Source organism: Felis catus, chromosome E2 (assembly GCF_018350175.1).
Source record: "Felis catus isolate Fca126 chromosome E2, F.catus_Fca126_mat1.0, whole genome shotgun sequence".
Lineage (NCBI taxonomy): Eukaryota > Metazoa > Chordata > Mammalia > Carnivora > Felidae > Felis > Felis catus.
The window spans coordinates 10,678,335-10,696,103 of record NC_058382.1 but is presented as its reverse complement, the minus strand read 5'-3'; the positions used below and the strand labels follow the sequence as shown (position 1 = coordinate 10,696,103).

At 46.5% G+C, this 17,769-nt stretch overlaps 1 protein-coding gene across 2 annotated transcripts; it reads right to left on the bottom strand.

Moving 5' to 3' along the window:
- Window positions 1–581: 581 nt before the first annotated feature.
- Window positions 582–3,056, bottom strand: LOC101101603 (insulin growth factor-like family member 3). 2 transcript variants are annotated; one of them, XM_019819315.3, is made up of 4 exons: window positions 2,915–3,056; window positions 1,513–1,566; window positions 1,157–1,436; window positions 582–988 (listed from the first exon to the last, which is right to left on the bottom strand). In XM_019819315.3, exons 1-4 carry the CDS (start codon window positions 2,937–2,939, stop codon window positions 985–987), a joined length of 363 nt encoding a protein of 120 aa, XP_019674874.1. In that variant the 5' UTR covers window positions 2,940–3,056; the 3' UTR covers window positions 582–984. The 2 variants fall into 2 exon arrangements, with proteins under 2 accessions (XP_019674874.1, XP_006941156.1); XM_006941094.5 differs by having other exon boundaries at window positions 1,157–1,424; window positions 2,915–3,049.
- Between the last annotated feature and the right edge of the window lie 14,713 nt (window positions 3,057–17,769).

Below are 17,769 nucleotides of genomic sequence, written 5' to 3'. Positions count from 1 at the left end.
TTATTTTGAGAGAGATAGAGAGCGCGTCCTCGTGCAAGTTGGGGAGGGGCAGAGAGAGAGAGAGGGACAGAGAGAGCCCCAAGCAGACTCCATGCTGTCAGCAGAGAACCCGATGCAGGACTCGAACTCACAAACTGTGAGATCATGACCTGAGTCAAAGTCGGGCGCTTAACCGACTGAGGCACCCCGGCCACCCCAGACTCCATTTTATTTAAAAAAAAATTTTTTTTTTCTCCGTTTTTATTTATTTTTGGGACAGAGAGAGACAGAGCATGAACGGGGGAGGGGCAGAGAGAGAGGGAGACACAGAATCGGAAACAGGCTCCAGGCTCTGAGCCGTCAGCCCAGAGCCTGACGCGGGGCTCGAACTCACGGACCGCGAGATCGCGACCTGGCCGAAGTCGGACGCCCAACCGACTGCGCCCCCCAGGCGCCCCCCAGACTCCATTTTAAATGAGGTTTCCTTGATTCAGATTCAGAAGAGATTAAAAAATAAGAAAATGAGAAGCTTCAGTTATATATACGTATGCAATGTTGAGCCATCTGATATTCTAGAAGGAGCTTTCTAAATTACACAGGCCTTGGGCTAATTTATATTTTTTATTTGTCTCCATTTCAGAATACACATGCAGATTTTTCAAGAGTTTCCATCTCGTCCTGCTCACCCTAATACTCAAATCCTGCGCGTCTTCCTCAAAACGTCCGTCAAGGAGATGGGTGACGTGCTTATTTTGCAGGTGAGTGATTGAGGCACAAGGAGTTGAAGGTCGTGGGGGAGTCTCTGAGTGTTCAAAGATGGGCAGCACAGGGACCAGCAGGCAGGTTGCAGGTCAGGTCAGTTGGCTTCTCTGTTTTCCTGCCAACCCTGCAGGGGGCTGTGGGGGGGGGGGTGGGGAGGGCGGGAAGCTGGTGATATATGCGGGTCTGTGCTGGCAAATGCAAAACATTCCATTTTTGTAAGGAGCTCGCCTAGAGAGGTTTCCTTCAGCTGCAGAGAAAGAAAAATTAGGAAATTATGAGACGGAGACAAGGAAAAGAGTGGGAAGTTTCCAGAAATGGCCCGAGATAAAAATAACAGGAAGGGGATCCCCCTAGAACCCTCTGTGTCCCTCATCCCTGCTTCCTTCCCTCAGCCGCGAGCAGTTGGGGCCTTTACCTGGGGCAGATCCTGGAGATGGGCGACGAAGGGCACTGGGACTGGGTACCCAGGACCTTCAACTTCACAACAAACCTCTTGGGGCCAAAGGACTCGGGACAGCAGAGCTCCAGGCAGGGCCAGAAGGTGCAGTTGGGGCCACATTGGCGAGTCCGGTTCAGGGGCAGGATGGTGTCATCGCTACAGCAGTGCTGCAAGGGGTCGTAGACCTGGTCCCCACACCGAGGGGCGGGCTGGCACAGCCACAGACCTGAGCCCATGGGGGCATCTGGTGGAGACACTGATGGTGGGCGTCCAAGGAGGGACAGATGCCCAGGGCAGCTTCCTCCCTCCCCATTCTCTCTCCTTGGTCTTACCTGCCACTGCCTTTGAACCCTGGAGGAAGAAAATTGTGATGCAGACAGGAACTCCTACGGGAAAAATAAAGTGGGCTCTTTTCCATTCGGAATTCCCAATTCACGCCCACACAACACCGGGCCATTCTCAGATACCAGCGGGTGTCTGAGAATTCAACTCAGTCCTGACACTGTCTACCCAGAGATAGCATCGGCTCCTAACAGGTTCAGGGCTCGGTCCCGCAAGACTGTCCCCCACCCCTCACCGCAGACACTAGTCACAATCCCACCTGGGCTGTCACCTGTGCCTCTGACTCACCGGCTACAGATTGGAGGTTCCAGTGACCTCCTTAGGTTCGTCCGGCTTGCTGGAGCAGCTCACAGAACTTGGGGGAACCCCCGCTTATGTTATCGGTTTATTAAAGGCTCTGATAAAGGATATGAATCAGCAGCCAGATGAAGAGATGCACTTGGCAAGGTCTGGGGAAGGTTCCTGAGCCTCTCCAGGCATACCATGCTCCCCAGTCTCCACCTGCTTACCGACCTGGAAGCCCTCCAAACCCAGTCCTTTTGGGTTTTTATGGGGCTTCATTGCATAATCATGACTGATTAATCATTGGCCATTGGCCGATTGGGTCTCTGGCCCTTCTCCCCTCCCAGGAGGTGGGGAAGGCGGGAGTGAATGTTCCCCTCCTTCGTCTGCCTGCTTGGTGCTCCTGGCTACCAGCTCCCATTCTTGGGTGGGGTTCAAAAGTCGCCTTCCTTTCACTTTTATGGCTCTGAGTCATTTTCAGGAATTTGTGAAGACCAAATGTACGTGAGAAATACGTTTTGGTTATCTGAATGATCAAGGAGGAAAGCATTATATCTCAAGGAGGAAAGTGGGGTGGGGAAAATGGCCATGGGATCCTCAGGGAAGGCAGATGAGTAGGGAAGAAGGCCAGGTTAGGGTGGTTTAAAGGTACGGATTTTGGGGGGTGGCACCTGGGTGGCTTAGTTAAGCGATCAACCCTTGATTTCAACTCAGGTCATGATCTCATGGTTCGTGGGTTCGAGCCCCACCTCGGCTCTGTGCTGACAGCACGGATCCTCTCTCTCCCTCTTTCTCTCTCTCTCTGTGCCCCTCCCCCCTCAAGATAAATAAATAAACATTAAAAATAATAATAAAGGTGCAGAATTTGGTTTGGGGCTATCCCTGCAAGGGAGCTAGCTCAAACAGGTCGTGAGCTGCTGAGGCTTTCTGGGGGACGAGTATTAAGGGGAGACTGGGCTCCCAGACAGACAGAAGGTTTATGGTTTGTTAAAGAACGGAGCCGTTTGTCAGAGGTGCTTCTGAGGTGGCCAGGGGTGGGGAGGAGACTGGGATGACGTTGGGGTGTGGGAACTGCGTGGGGGATGGGGTGAGATTTGGGGTCCTCCTTACCTAAGATACACCTTCGTGGTATCATCGCTTCTGAAGAGGGTGTAGGCCAGTGAAGGAGAACGATCAGGACTGGAACGTTTTGCAGCCAGCTGGCCCAGCCTTTACTGACCCGTTTGTGATTGGGCAGTTCAGATCAGGCCACTCCTAGGCTCCCCAGCAGACTGTTTGAGAATCACCGGCCAGCACATAGTTTCCTTAGGAGGGGATTGATTGGCTGGTCTGCCCTTAGGTGTGAGCCACTGAAGACTGACTCATTGCTCGCTTCCTGGGCCGCTCCAGACTTCGGCGGACTGCAGCATGGCCCTACCCTAGGTTGAGCTTCTCAACGATTTCCATCCTGGGCTACGAGGGGAGTGAAGACTCGCTCCATTATAGTGACACCCGTTCCACGCCCCCAGGCCCAGCCCCAGCCCCATCCACATCCCTGCTTCAGTTTCCAAACTCGTGCCCGGTGCCATACCTCTCTTGGTTCCCACTCCAAACCGAACCCTCTAAATTTTTTTTTAAGTTTATTTATTTCTTATTTAGTAATCTCTATACCCAACATGGGTCTCGAACTCTCGACCCTGAGATCACGAGTCTCACATGCCTCCACCCTTCCAACTGAGCCAGCTGGGAGCCCCCTAATTCCCTAAATACTACTGTTGGTCATATACATAATGCAACGCGTGTGAGCTCAGCCCCCTTTATAGCCTGACTGCATCTGAGCCGCCTGATCTAAAGAACCTCCTTCCCGTTCCTCCTACCCAGGAAATACCCACATTCTTGAGAACACTAAACCCATCTCTCCCAAGAGATGCATCCCCTCTCCAGCCAGAGACCTACATCCCAAGGCACCTGAACACAGAGGACTTGATTTCATCCTGGATCTGCTCTTAACCTTTCCCTGAGCCTCAGTGAGGACAGAGACCCCCACAGCCTTCCCCTGCGTCAGGCTGGGCTCCCAGGTGGACCTGCGGCTGCCCCATCGACCCCCCCCCCATCCCTCTCCTCTCCCACTGGCTCTCGTTTGTTGTCTAGACCCTCACCCGTGTCTGCCCACTTGGAGCCCTAGGTGAGTCCAGAACGGACCAGGAAACTCGGGGTGGGGTGTGGCTCCCAGAGGGCCCAGGCTGGGACCCACCTGCCCTGCTGCTTGGGCCACACCAGCTCTGTCTCCTCCAGTGTCCCCTATGGGCACTCACCTAGTGTTGTGCCAGCCACACATGAGATGGGGGACCAGTTCTGACTCCATGCAGCACTGTGTAAACTTCATCCACAGTCTGCTCCAAGCAATGCTGCCCCAGCCTTAGGCTCCCAGAATTACTTCATGGTTAAGGTGTAGGTCACTCACTGTCCCCTCCTCCAGGGGTGGGGTTTGTCACAGATGAGCATCCCTGCTTGATGTCTGTTTAGGGCAGAAATGGAGAAGGATTCTTGGGAGGTCAGGACCTGTGTCTCTTTTAAGTGGAGACCCCCTCCTCAGTCTAGATTTGCCCCAGGTGGGGGGGCAGCCTTGGTGGGATGCTGTGTAGGTATTGGGGGAGGACAAGGCCACCAAATCCCTCTTGCTTCCCCATGACCAGTGTCATGGAGGCCACAATCGCTAGCTGATCTGCCCATACCTCCCTCTTAAAAGGGAGTGGGTGGTCTTCACCTCCTCCTCCTCCTCAGATTCATTTCTCTGCCAGGTATGGGCTAGAGGTTAATACTATCATGGGTGTGCTGGGAAGGTATATAAAGGGAGATCTGGCTCCCATATTCTAGAATCCAGAATCTGTGAGACAGGGGCGATTGTGTGTGTGTGTGTGTGTGTGTGTGTGTGTGTGTTCACCCGCACGTGTTTTCAGCATGGGCACCCTGAATCCCTTGGATCCAACTGAGTAAACTTCCCATCCCAGTCTCGAGGTTCCAGGTGCCTATGTCGACTTCACAGATGATGTGGGACAGGGACACATCCCTTACCGTGAGAGGCTCTGGCAAGGGGTGAGCCCAAGTCACAGGTAGTGGGTCTGGACTGGACGAATGGGAGCAGAGTGCCCCTGGCGGGCATTGGGTGAGGCGCAGGGGCTGCTTTGAGCAGGGACCAGGGAGGAGCAGCTCCGGTCAGAGAAACTGACAGGTGTCTGCGTCCTGATAGTAAATGTTAAGCCCATTCCTAAAAACAAGAGCTGTAGGGCACCTGGCTGGCTTAGTCGATTGGGCGTCAGACTTCAGCCCAGGTTATGATCTCACACTTCCTGAGTCCAAGCCCCGCCCACATCAGCTCACTGCCGTTAGCGCAGAGAACTCTTCGGATCCTCTGTCCTCTCTCTCTCTCTCTCTCTCTCTCTCTCTCTCTCTCAAAAATAAATACATAGGGGTGCCTGGGTGGCGCAGTTGGTTAAGTGTCCGACTTCAGCCAGGTCACGATCTCGCGGTCCGTGAGTTCGAGCCCCGCGTCGGGCTCTGGGCTGATGGCTCAGAGCCTGGAGCCTGCTTCCGATTCTGTGTCTCCCTCTCTCTCTGCCCCTCCCCCGTTCATGCTCTGTCTCTCTCTGTCCCAAAAATAAATAAACGTTGAAAAAAATTTTTTATAAAAAAAATAAATAAATACATAAACATTTCAATAAAAAAATAATAAGTTACTCTCATTTATCATGGCTGGCCTTGAACTCATCTTATGGCCCTGCTACGGGTCCTCATTCAGCATTTCCTAGGACATGACTGGAATTACTACTACCTATCCCGTGTCTGGAAGCTGGAAATTTACAGGGGAAGAACAACAACAAATGTAAGATGAATTTCATTAAGAGAATATTAAGTTCCAACAAGGAAAGGGAAAAAGAAAGGACGGAGAAAAACAAAACCTAAAATAACCCGGAGCTTTCAGATCTGGCCCTAGATCGAGATTGGCCAGGAGCATCATTCAGGATCGAGGGAGCTCAGGTGTGAAGCTAGGGTTCGGGAGGGGCAGAAACCCGAGGGGGAGATGCCGCCTGCGATCTTCATCCCCCTCATCTGCCTCACGTGGTCGGGAAGCTTGGGAACCACAATCCCTCCCTGTGCTCAGAGAAGCTCTCTGCTGGTTTGGAATGGTGCATTGGTCCATGAGCATAAATAAACCAGAACAGATGTTTCAAAATCCGAGACCGAAAAAAGCCCGTGATGAGCCAGAAATTCGAGACCGTGCACAAATAGAAGGTAGCTGATGCTGGATTATGACCAGGACAAGTGTTCTGCAAAGACTCTTGAGAGAGAAATGTCATGCCACGGGGAAAAATTCATCAGAGCTTATTTTTATCTAAATGCGGGAGCAAGTGGCAAGTAAAACAGGCCAGCTCAGCATCAGCAAGTGGCCTAATGAGTAAGTCTCTGCCCCAAAGATATAACTAGTCCAGTAACATTTATAGACGGCATAAAAAAAGAAAGATCTTGCTGAATAAAAATTGTTTTTCCAAACTGACATTATTTATTGATCGATTGATTGGTTCGAGAGAGAGAGCGTGCAAGTGAACGAGGGGCAGAGAGAGAGAGAAGGAGGGAGAGAGGGTAGTGGGGCTCACCTGGGGCCCGTGTTTTTCCCCGATGCAGGCCTGGAGCTCACCCGATGCAGGGCTCATGCTCAACCGACGACAGGGGACTCGGACTCACCAACTGTGAGATCATGACCTGAGCTGAAGTCAGATGCTTAACGACTGAGCCACCCAGGCATCCCAAACTGACTTTAATGAGCGAAACTAACTGAGGTGTAGGACATTGTATTGCTTTGCCTGGGTGAAAAAAAATAGAGAAAAAACAAAGGTGGGGGGAAATGGTCATAAATGCCATTACTCCTAAAAAAAATTACAAATAGCTCATAAAAATGAGAAGGAAGAAGGGAGCCTTACAGACAAACCAAGAAACAGAGGTGTGTCACTTGCAAGGCTTAAAACGAGAAAAAGTTGATGTTGGACTTGGGCGGGGTGGGGGGTGGGGGGGGGGAGGCCACACCTGGAGAGGATGCTGGAGGTGGGTGGTTGGATGCTTACTTGAATTTCTTACACTTTGGTTCATCTTGTTATTATGCTAATCTCACACATTCCTGCTGTGTCACAGAATTGTTTTGGACTCCACAAGTTGATGTAAGCCTTCCGGAAGTTAGGATGGGAGGACGGGTCCTTACACATCTTGCTTTTGGACTCCATGCAAAACCACTCTTCAGTTGTGTGAATTAGGAAACTTACAGTCAGGGGCGCCTGGCTGGCTCGGTCGGTGGGGCGTGCGACTCTTGATCTCGGGGTTGTGGGTTCGAGCCCCACATAGGGTGTAGAGATTACTTAAAAATAAAATCTTAAGGGGCTCCTGGGTGGCTCAGTCGGTTGAGCATTGGACTTCAGCTCAGGTCACAATCTTGCGGTCTGTGGGTTTGAGCCCCGCGTCAGGCTCTGCACTGACAGCTCAGAGCCTGAAGCCTGCTTCGGATTTTGTGTCTCTCTGTCTCTCCTCCTCCCCTGCTCGTGCTCTGACTCTTTCTCTCTCTCTCTTTCTCTGAAAAATAAACATTAAAAAAATTTTTTTTTAAATAAAATAAAATCTTAAAAAAAAAAAAAGAAACTTACAAGCAGATTGTCTAGTGGTGGGCAGTCCTTGAAGCTGAGAATTGACCCCAATTTATCACGGTGCCTGATACTGATGGGTTACAGAACATCAGTGTGTTGATCATTAGATGTTCAAAAACAGAATACTGATGGGGCGCCTGGGTGGCTCAGTCGGTTAAGCGTCTGACTTCAGCCAGGTCACGATCTCGCGGTCTGTGAGTTCGAGCCCTGCGTCAGACTCTGGGCTGATGGCTCGGAGCCTGGAGCCTGCTTCCGATTCTGTGTCTCCCTCTCTCTCTGCCCCTGCCCCGTTCATGCTCTGTCTCTCTCTGTCTCAAAAATAAATAAAAAAAAATGTTAAAAAAAAAAAAAACAGAATACTGAAATATTGGGGTAAATTAAAATAGTAAATATAACTGCAAAGTTTTCCAATTTTAAAGCTTGATATTGGGGTTTGAGATTATGGGTGCAGGTCAGGAAAGAGGTATAGTTACTGTTCCATTTTCTATTGATAAAGAAAGGGAGAACTGTGTTTTATTACCTTTGTGAGGCATTTGTATATAGCAACCCACGGAATAAAAGAACAGATAGTATGTTTCCAAATAATCATAGTGGAGAAAAAAGGTAAAAGACGTGTGCATTTGTGTGAGCATACGCGTGCACACACAGACCCACAGATACGGTCTATTCAAGAAAAGTAAGTACATTAAAAAAAAAAAAACAAGAAAAATCATACTATGTAGAAAAAAAGTTACATGCCTTAAATAAGACCAGACACATTGGTTATCACAATATGTGAATAAGATAAATTCTGTGAAATATCTCCGGTTGTTTAAAAAAAGACAAAGAAAGCTGAATACATAGCTATAAATACAGATACATGGGGTAAATGTAATATAAAGCAAAGCAAGGAAGATCACATTCATATTTAATGAAGTATAACTCAAAGCTATAATTTTCTCTTTTAACACTTAAAAGATTTTTTTTTAATTTTTTTTTAACGTTTATTTATTTTTGAGACAGAGAGAGACAGAGCATGAACGGGGGAGGGTCAGAGAGAGAGGGAGACACAGAATCTGAAACAGGCTCCAGGCTCTGAGCGGTCAGCACAGAGCCCGACGCGGGGCTCGAACTCACGCACCGTGAGATCATGACCTGAGCCGAAGTCGGACGCTTAACCCACCAAGCCACCCAGGCGCCCCAAGATTTTTTTTTTTAAGTTTATTTATTTATTTTGAGAGAGACAGAGACAGTGTGAGCAGGGGAGGGGCAGAGAGAGAGGGAGAGAAAGAGAATCCCAAGCCGGCTCTGCACTGTCCCCGCAAGCTTGGGTTAAGGGGTTTTGGAATCTTACTCCCTGCCTCCCCCCTTTCTCAATCCACTCAAGTTCTAAACACTTGGGAAAAGGGAGAGAAAAATCTAATCAAACCATGGAAGGATCTAAACCACATTCAGAGGCAAGCCAGTGACTTAAGGAATCCCTTTCTCTGGGACCTATTTCCCTTCCCCTGAGTCATAGTCTCTGGTTTGGATTGTCGTCCGGATCTAGATTTTAAAAGCTAGTCAGCTCCCAGGAGAGGCATTCCTATTCTAAGGATGTTTCTGCCCGTGTTTCTATTCTGTTGTGTACTCATTTTTGTAATGCGTAAGCTTATAAAAATTTGGGAAAGGTAGGTCTCAGCACTCAAACCTTCCTGGAAGCTTTCCTCACATTGTGGTTTACTTGTGTATTTCTGTAGGATTTCTCTATTTCTTTTTTTTTTTTTTTTTAATTTTTTTTCCCAACGTTTTTTATTTTATTTTTGGGACAGAGAGAGACAGAGCATGAACGGGGGAGGGTCAGAGAGAGAGGGAGACACAGAATCGGAAACAGGCTCCAGGCTCTGAGCCATCAGCCCAGAGCCCGACGCGGGGCTCGAACTCACGGACCGCGAGATGGTGACCTGGCTGAAGTCGGACGCTTAACCGACTGCGCCACCCAGGCGCCCCTCTATTTCTTTTTTTTAATGCTTATTTATTTTTAATTGAGAGAAAGAACATGAGCAGGGGAGGTGCAGAGAGAGAGGGGGAGAGAGGATCGGAAGGAGGCTCGGCACTGACAGCAGAGAGCCCAATGCGGGACTCGAGCTCATAAACTGCGAAATCATGACCTGAGCCCAAGTCGGGTGCTCAACCAGTTGAGCCACCCGGATGCCCCAGATTTCTCTATTTCTTATAAAGGAAAGGAAGAACCAGACACTCAGAACCCAGGTGGGGTTGCTCCCAGACCGGCCAGCAGGGCTCTCCCTGGCCCTGCCTGGTGTTCTTTAAATCTCTCACCAGAAGGAGGCGCTGAGTCCCTGGGGAGAAGCAACATCCCTGCAGCCTCTTCTGGCTCTTCCCCGATTTACCAGCAGTGTGGGAGACGCCCTGTGAGCATCTGGGCCTCATTTTCATGAAGGAAAAAAACACTCTATTTAAAACATGAACCCAGCGGGTCCCTATTTCTGGAGAAGAGAGTTTCTGTTTCTCCCAAATGCTGGTTGGTGGTAACTGATCAAGAATCCACGTGAATCTGTGTCAGCCTTTACAGAACATAGATTCCGATTCGTGGGCTGTGAAAACAATAGGAAAGTACCCGTGATACGGTCTTTCGCGGTTTCTCAGATTTGCCCAACAAAATGCCTCCTGGGTCAGTGTTACTTGGAGCTGAATGGAGGAGGTGGCAGGGACAGACCTCTGCCGGGGCCTGCAGGCAGGTAGGTGGTCACGCTGCACTTCTGTCCATCAGGTGTCCCTGGGACCACAGACCTGGGTCCTCAGCCTCCAGATCAGTGTAGTCAACCAACTGGTGGCCTCATTCGTATATTTATTTAAGTGAAGCAAGCCTCAATATATTGGTTCAAGTATGAATACTAGCAGAAACTTGGGCTTTGTATTTCATCAGATGGAAAATGTTTCCTTAAAAAAACAAAAACAAACATTTATGGTACTTAAGAATACAGAAATTCTATTTTTGCCATTACTGCCAAAGCAGTAAGATATTAATGTAAGAAAGCTATGCACAATTACAAGTTTCTTGCTGAAACAGGACGTAGCAACCGTTTATGAATTCTTGGAATATGTCCAGGACCACTTTGTTGAAATAACACTGCAAGGATAGAATAAATTGACCAAAAGAAAACCACCTTACCAAAAAGGATTTAAAAAATATATATTTTTTAATGTTTACTTGTGAGAGAGAGAGAGACCGAGTGTGCATGGGGGAAGGGCAGAGAGAGGGGAGACACAGAATCCCAAGCAGACTCCAGGCTCTGAGCTGTCAGGACAGAGCCCAACATGGGGCTTGAACTCATGAACTGTGAGATCATGACCTGAGCCGAAGTCGGACACTTAACTGACTGAGCCCCCAGGGGCCTCTGTTGAAGGAGATTTTTAACCGATTTCTAGTGCAGAATGCAATCTTTCCCCCTGTAGCTCTACTTCCTTTATGGCTTCCTCCTTTAAAAATTCTGAAGACTGGCTTTTTAATACTCAGTTCCCAGGCTGGCTTGTGGCTCAGTCAGTTAAGTGTCTGATTCTTGGTTTCAGCTGAGGTTGCGATCTCACAGTTGGTAAGCCTGCTTGGGATTCTCTCCCTGTCGCTCTCTGCCCCTCCCCTGCTTGTGCGCTCTCCCTCTCTCAAAATAAGTAAATAAACTTAGAAAAGAAAAAAAGACTCAGTTCCAGAATGTAACTACACTTGCCCCTTGAACAATGCAGGGGTGAGATGCCAACCCCCTGTGCAGTCAAAAATCATGTATAACTTTTATGTCCCCAAAACTTGACTACTAGTAGCCTGTGGTTGACTGAGAAACCTTACTCATAACATAAACAGTTAACACATATGTTGTATGTTCATTGTATTATAGACTGTATTCTTACAATAAAATAAGCTAGAGACAGGAAAATGTCATTAAAAAAATCATGAAGAAGAGACACCTGGGTGGCTCAATGGGTTAAGCGTCCGACCTTAGCTCAGGTCATGATCTCGTGGTTTGTGAGTTCGAACCCCACATTGGGCTCTGGGCTGACAGCTCAGAGCCTGGAGCCTGCTTCAGATTCTGTGTCTCCCTCTCTCTCTACCCCTCCTCTGCTTGTGCTCCCTCTCTCTCAAAAATAAATAAACATTAAAACAATTTTTTAAAGTAGAAAAAAAGAAAATCATGAAGAACGGAAAAGACATTCATAATGTCTGTAAAAAAAATTTATAGTACTGTATAAATTTTATAGTACTATAAAAAAAATCCACATGTAGGTAGGCCCGTGCAGTTCAAATCCGTGTTGTTGAAGGGTCTACTGCAGATAGCTTTAAGTACACAAAATAGACATGTAGTGATAAGTTGTATTGGTAGAAATGAAGAAAAAGGTTTTCTATATATGAGGTCATGGCATCCACAGAGACCATTTTACTTGTTCCTTTCTGGTTTGGATGCCCGTTATTTCTTTTTCTTGCCTAATTGCTCTGGCTAGGACTTCTGGTACTATATTGAAATGAAGTGGTAAGAGTGAGCATCCTTGTCCTGATCTCGATCTTAGAAGCTTTCAACCTTTCATTATTGAATGGGATGTTATCCCTGGGATTGTAATTTACAGCCTTCGTTATGTTGAGGTATATTCCCTCTATTCCTAATGTGTTGAGAGTTTTAAGTTTATTTATTCATTTTCAGAGAAAGGGGGTGGGGAAGGGGCAAAGAGTTTTAAGTTTATTTATTCATTTTCAGAGAAAGGGGGTGGGGAAGGGGCAAATGCTTTTTCTGTTATCTGTTGAGATGATCATATAATTTTATCCCCTTCTCTTTTTTTGTTTGGTGATGGTCACACAGCAGCATGCATGTACTTAATGTCACTGAACTGTACACTTTTAAACAGATAAGGTGGCAAATTTTATGTTATTTGTATTTTACCACCATAAAAAAATTGGGGAAAAAAAAACCTTTATTTTAAAAATAGGCCTATCTTTAACTGAACAAAATTTAGACTATAACAGCAGTATGAGATTCATTCTTCAAATAAACAATGAATCAAATGATGGTTTTTTTGGTGGGGGAGGAGGGTGATAGATGAGAATTTTTCCTACAAAATTATTTCATGTCTAGCTTTTATTTTTTTTTTTATTTTTATTAAAAAAAATTTTTTTAACGTTTATTCATATTTGAGAGACAGAGAGAGACAGAGCATGGCGGGGAAGGGGCAGAGAGGGGGAGACACGGAATCTGAAACAGGCTCCAGGCTCTGAGCTGTCAGCACAGAGCCCGACGCGGGGCTCGAACTCACAGACTGTGAGATCATGACCTGAGCTGAAGTCAGATGCTCAACCGACTGAGCCACCCAGGCGCCCCTCACATCTAGCTTTTATAACCTAAGTCATAAACTTAATTTTTGGAAAATTATTCTAGGGTGCTGATGAGGTCCCCAGAGACCTCTCTTACTCCTTTGATCTCTGTATCATACTTTTTGAAGGCTCATCATGCCATTATCCTTGTGGATGATAGTTTATTCAAAAGTTAACTAGTCGGGGTGCCTGGGCGGCTCATTCAGTTGAGTCTCTGACTTTGGCTCCAGTCATGATCTCAAGATTCATGAGTTCGAGCCCCACATTGGGCTCCATGCTGACAGCAAGGAGCCTGCTTGGAATTCTCTCTCTCTCCTTTCTCTCTCTCTTTGCCCCTTCCCACTCATACTGTCTCTCTCTCTCTCTCAAAATAAATAAATAAACTTAAAAAAAAAGTTAACTGGTCTGTCTCTGTCAGATCCCAGTTGGTCAAGGGGTTTGAGTGGGATTCCATCGCTTTCCCCACCCCTCCCCCCCACTTCGCTTTCAAAGACTTTTTGCAACCAAGCGTCTTTTGTAAGATCTGCAATTTCACCTTGCATCAGAGGGTCACAGAGAGGCTGGCCTATAGGGAAGTTTCTGTGATGAGAGAGGATTCACACTAGTGGTAAACAGGGACGTACGTGCTGGCGGGGACTACTGCATTAAGGGTCAGTTTAATATTTTTGTGACAACAGCTTTTATTTCCCCATGCAATCTGGTAATTGCAAGACTCAGATAATGAACCCTGATAATGAGGACTCCTGCAGCCAAGAACCTGGTGGTTTGGTAAATGTTTGCTGCTATTATAGCAAACAAACAAAGTTTGTGATAACCTGCAAATACTACAAATTTCTCTATTAAGTTAAGCCGCAACATGAGTCCTTGTCTTTTTTAATGTTTATTTCTTTTCGAGCAAGAGCTCGAGAGGAGGGAAGGGACAGAGAGAGAGGGAGACACAGAATCCGAAGCAGGCTCCAGGCTCCGAGCTGTCAGCACAGAGCCCGATGCGGGGCTCGAACTCACGAACCGTGTGATCATGACCTGAGCCAAAGTCGGACGCTCAACCGACTGAGCCACCCAGGTGCCCCCTTTTTTCTTCAGTGCTAATTCTTTCTGAGTCCACTAGCACTTCCTCCTTGTTACCTCTGCCCCTGGATTCAAACAAGCCATGCACAACTGCCTCTATAATTGCCAAGGCTCCTTGAACCCACTCACACTGACAATACTCTACTCCTCACATCTTACGCGCGCACGGCAGCCAGAATGGCCGCTTCACTCCACCTGAACGCCTTTACTGGTGTCCCATTGCCTTTTGGAAATCAGGCAAACCCTTCATCGTCCTAGAAGGCCCTGCCTAATCATGTCCCTCAGCAGTGTATTTGGCCTCCTCTTAGCTCTCCCGATGTCCAGTCTTCCTTTCTCATCTGAGGGCCTCCTCACTTGCTTCTTCCTCTGCCCAGAATGTTCTCTCACCTGTTCCTCAGAACGAAAAAGCCCTTGGTCCTCCAGATTCCCTCTCCTGCCCTACCTTGAGAGCCCCTCCCCCCCCCATTGTCACTGCCTCCACTGTCTTCATTGTATGTAATTTCGCAGACGGCCTGTCCGTGTCTTTTGTCTTTTTTGTCTTTCCGCCACTCCGTGAATCTGCTTGGTCTAGTTTACTTGGCATTGCACACTGTTGACAGATCAACAAATGTGTCGAGTAAACGAACTGCCTGTATCTTCCCTACACAGAATTCTACCACAAATACATTTCCCGTGAAAATAAGAGGAAAGGGCCACAGAAAATTAAGACCACGTTTCACAAATGTGTTCTAAGGGTGTCTCAGTCTCCGTCTCAGTCTCTTGGCTCCGGAAACCACACTGCGTGGCATTTTGCAAGACAGAAACGGCTCTTTTCAGAATCATCCCTTTAAGTCCTCCGCGAGAGGACCTCCACATTGTCTTGATACCTGTGTCCCTGTTGAACCACCATTCCTACCGGAGGTTCTCTTAGAAATCTCTCTCTGCGTGTGTGTGTGTGTGTGTGTGTGTGTGTGTGTGTGTGTGTGTAAGTATGTATATCTACCCTTTTTTGTCCTTCATTTTGTTAATGTGGTGTATCACATCTTTTTACTCGTGTATGTTGAACCACCTTTGCAGTGCAAAAATAAATCCCATCTGGGGCGCCTTGCTGGCTCAGCTGAAAGACCACGCAACTCTTGATCTTGGGGTCATGGGTTCGAGTCCTGCGTGGGGTGTAGAGATTACTTAAATAAAACCTAAAAAAAAAATCCTATTTGGTCATAGTGTGTGATCCTTTTTATGTGTTTTTTTTTTAAGTTTATTTATTTATTTAGAGAGAGTGTGTGAGTGGGGAGGGGCAGAGAGAGAGAGAGAATCCCAAACAGGTCCTGTGCTGTCAGCACAGAGCCAGATGTATGGCTCGAACTCACGAACCGTGAGACTGTGACATGACCCAAGATCAAGAGTCAGAGGCTCAATTGACTGAACCACCCGGGTGCCCGCTTTTTATGTGTTGTTGAATTCAACTTGCTGATGTTTTGTTGAGGATTTTTGCATCTGTTTCATCAGGGATATTGATCTGTAATTTTCTGTTAGTGTCCTTGTCTGGTTTTGGTATCAGGGTAACACTGGCCTTGTAAAATGAGTTCGGAAATAATTCCCTCTCCTTCAGATTTTTGGAAGAATTTGAGAGGGATGGGTGTTAATTCTTCTTTTCAATGTTTGCTAGGATTCACCAGTGAAACCATCAGGTCATTATTGGTCTCTTCATCATTTCTCTTCACGATTAAGTCTTGGTAGGTTGTATGTTTCTAGGAATTTATTAATTTCTTTTAGGTTACTCAAATTGTTGGCATATACTTGTTCATAGTAGTCTTTTAAGAACCACAGTGTTTTCCTGGTGTCAGTTGCAATGCCTCTTCATTCATTTATACTTCTTATTTGAGTCCTCTTTTTTTTTTCTTGATTAGTTCAGCTAAAGGTTTGTCTGTTGTGTCTGTCTGTTTTCTGAAAAACCAACTCTTAGTTTCATTGATTTTTTTTTTGTATTGTCTTTCTAGTCTCCATTTCACTCATTTCTGTACTGATCTTTGTTATTTTCTTCCTTCTGCCAACTTCGAGCTTAGTTTGTTCATCGTCTTCTTGTTCCTTATGGTGTAGTTAGGTTGTTTACTTGAGATCCTACTTTCTTAATGTTGGCTTTTATCACATTCCCTCTTAGAACGGCTTTTGCTGCCATCCCATAGGTGTTGGTATATTGTGTCTTCATTTCTGTCTGTCTCAAGATATTTACATTCCCCCCCCCCCACTTTTCCTGAGATATAATTGACGTACATCACTGTAGAAGCTTAAGGTGTACAGCATAATGATTTGACTTACATAAATTGTCAAACAGCTACTGCACCGAGTTTAGTTAACATGAGTGAAAGCAGGGCACTTGGGTGGCTCAGTCGGTTAAGGATCTGACTCTTGATTTCAGCTCAGGTCAGGATCTCACGGTTCCTGATTTCGAGCCTGGAGTCGGACTCTGTGCCGACAGCACAGAGCCTGCTTGGGATTCTCTCTCTCCCTCTGTCTCTGCCCCTCGCCCACTTGTACTCTGTCTCTAAAAATAAATAAATAAAACTTAACAACAACAACAACAAAGAAATACTCTTTTCAGCATTTCTTGAAGGCAGATCTACTGGTGACCAACTCCCTCAGCTTTTGTTTGTCTAGGAAAAAGTCTTTATCTCACTCTTTTCTGAGGGACACCTGTGCTGGGTAGAGTACTCTTGCTTGGCAGATTGTTTTCCCCCCAGAACGTAGAATATGTCGTCTCATTCTCTTGTGGCTTGCAAAGTTTAAACTGACAAATCCACCATAGACTTAGGCAATTTCCCTTATTTGTGAGGAGTTTTTTTTTTCCCTTGCTGCTTTTAAAATTCTCTTGATCTTTGATTTTAGGCAGTTTTATTATAATGTATCTTGGAGAACATTTCTTTGGGTTGAAATTTTGGGGGGTGGGTTAGGAGCTTCATGAACTTGGATGCTTGAATCTCTCCCCAGATTTGGCAAATTCTCAGCCATTATTTTGTTAAATAAGCTTTTTGCTCTTTTCTCCCTCTCTGTTACTCCAATGATGCATTTTTTTGTTTTGTTTTGCTGGCATCCCGTTGTTCACAGGTTAGGCTTTTAAAGTTTTTTTTTTTTCTTCCTAATTTTTTATTTTAAATCAATCTCTACCCCCAATGTGGGGCTTGAACTCATGACCCCAAGATGAAGAGTTGCATGCTCCTCAAACTAAGCCAGCCAGGTGCCCCTCACAGTTTAGTTTTTAAAACTCTTTTTGGGGGGCGTCTGGGTGGCTCAGCCAGTTAAGTGTCTGACTCTTGGTTTCAGCTCAGGTCATGATCTCACAGTTCATGGGTTTGAGCCCACGTCGGGCTCTGTGCTGACAGTGTGGAGCCTGCTTGGGATTCTCTCTCTCCCCTCTCTCTGCCCAATACCCACGTGTGCTTTCTCTCTCTCAAATAAATAAACCTAAAAAAAAAAACTTTTTAACTCTTTTTCTTTCTTTTTTCTTCTTTCTCCTCTGATTAGATCATTTTGACTGACTTGTCTACCACTTTACAGAGTCTTTCCTCTGCTTGATCGTGTCTGCCACTGATGCTCTCTATTTCATTTTTTTCACTTCATTCATTCACTTCTTCAGCTCTGGAATTTCTGTTTGGCTCTTATGATTCCTATTTCTCTGTCAGACTTTTCACTTTGATAGTGTATTGTTTCCCTGAGTTCATTGAATTGTCTTTCTGTATTTTCTTGTAGCTCGTGGAGCTTCTTTAAAACAACCATTTCGGGGCACCTGGTTGGCTCAGTCAGTTGGGTGTCTGACTTCGGCTCAGGTCATGATCTCACAGTGTGTGAGTTCGAGCCCCGCGTCAGGCTCTGGGCTGATGGCTCAGAGCCTGGAGCCTGCTTTGGATTCTGTGCCTCCC

Coding starts and splice junctions, on each gene's coding strand:
- LOC101101603 (XM_019819315.3), bottom strand. CDS start 2,939: ATGATACCACGAAGGTGTATCTTAG. Junction 1,567..2,914: donor ACCACGAAGGTGTATCTTAG/GTAAGGAGGACC, acceptor TTTTTCCCGTAG/GAGTTCCTGTCTGCATCACA. Junction 1,437..1,512: donor GGGTTCAAAGGCAGTGGCAG/GTAAGACCAAGG, acceptor GCCCACCATCAG/TGTCTCCACCAGATGCCCCC.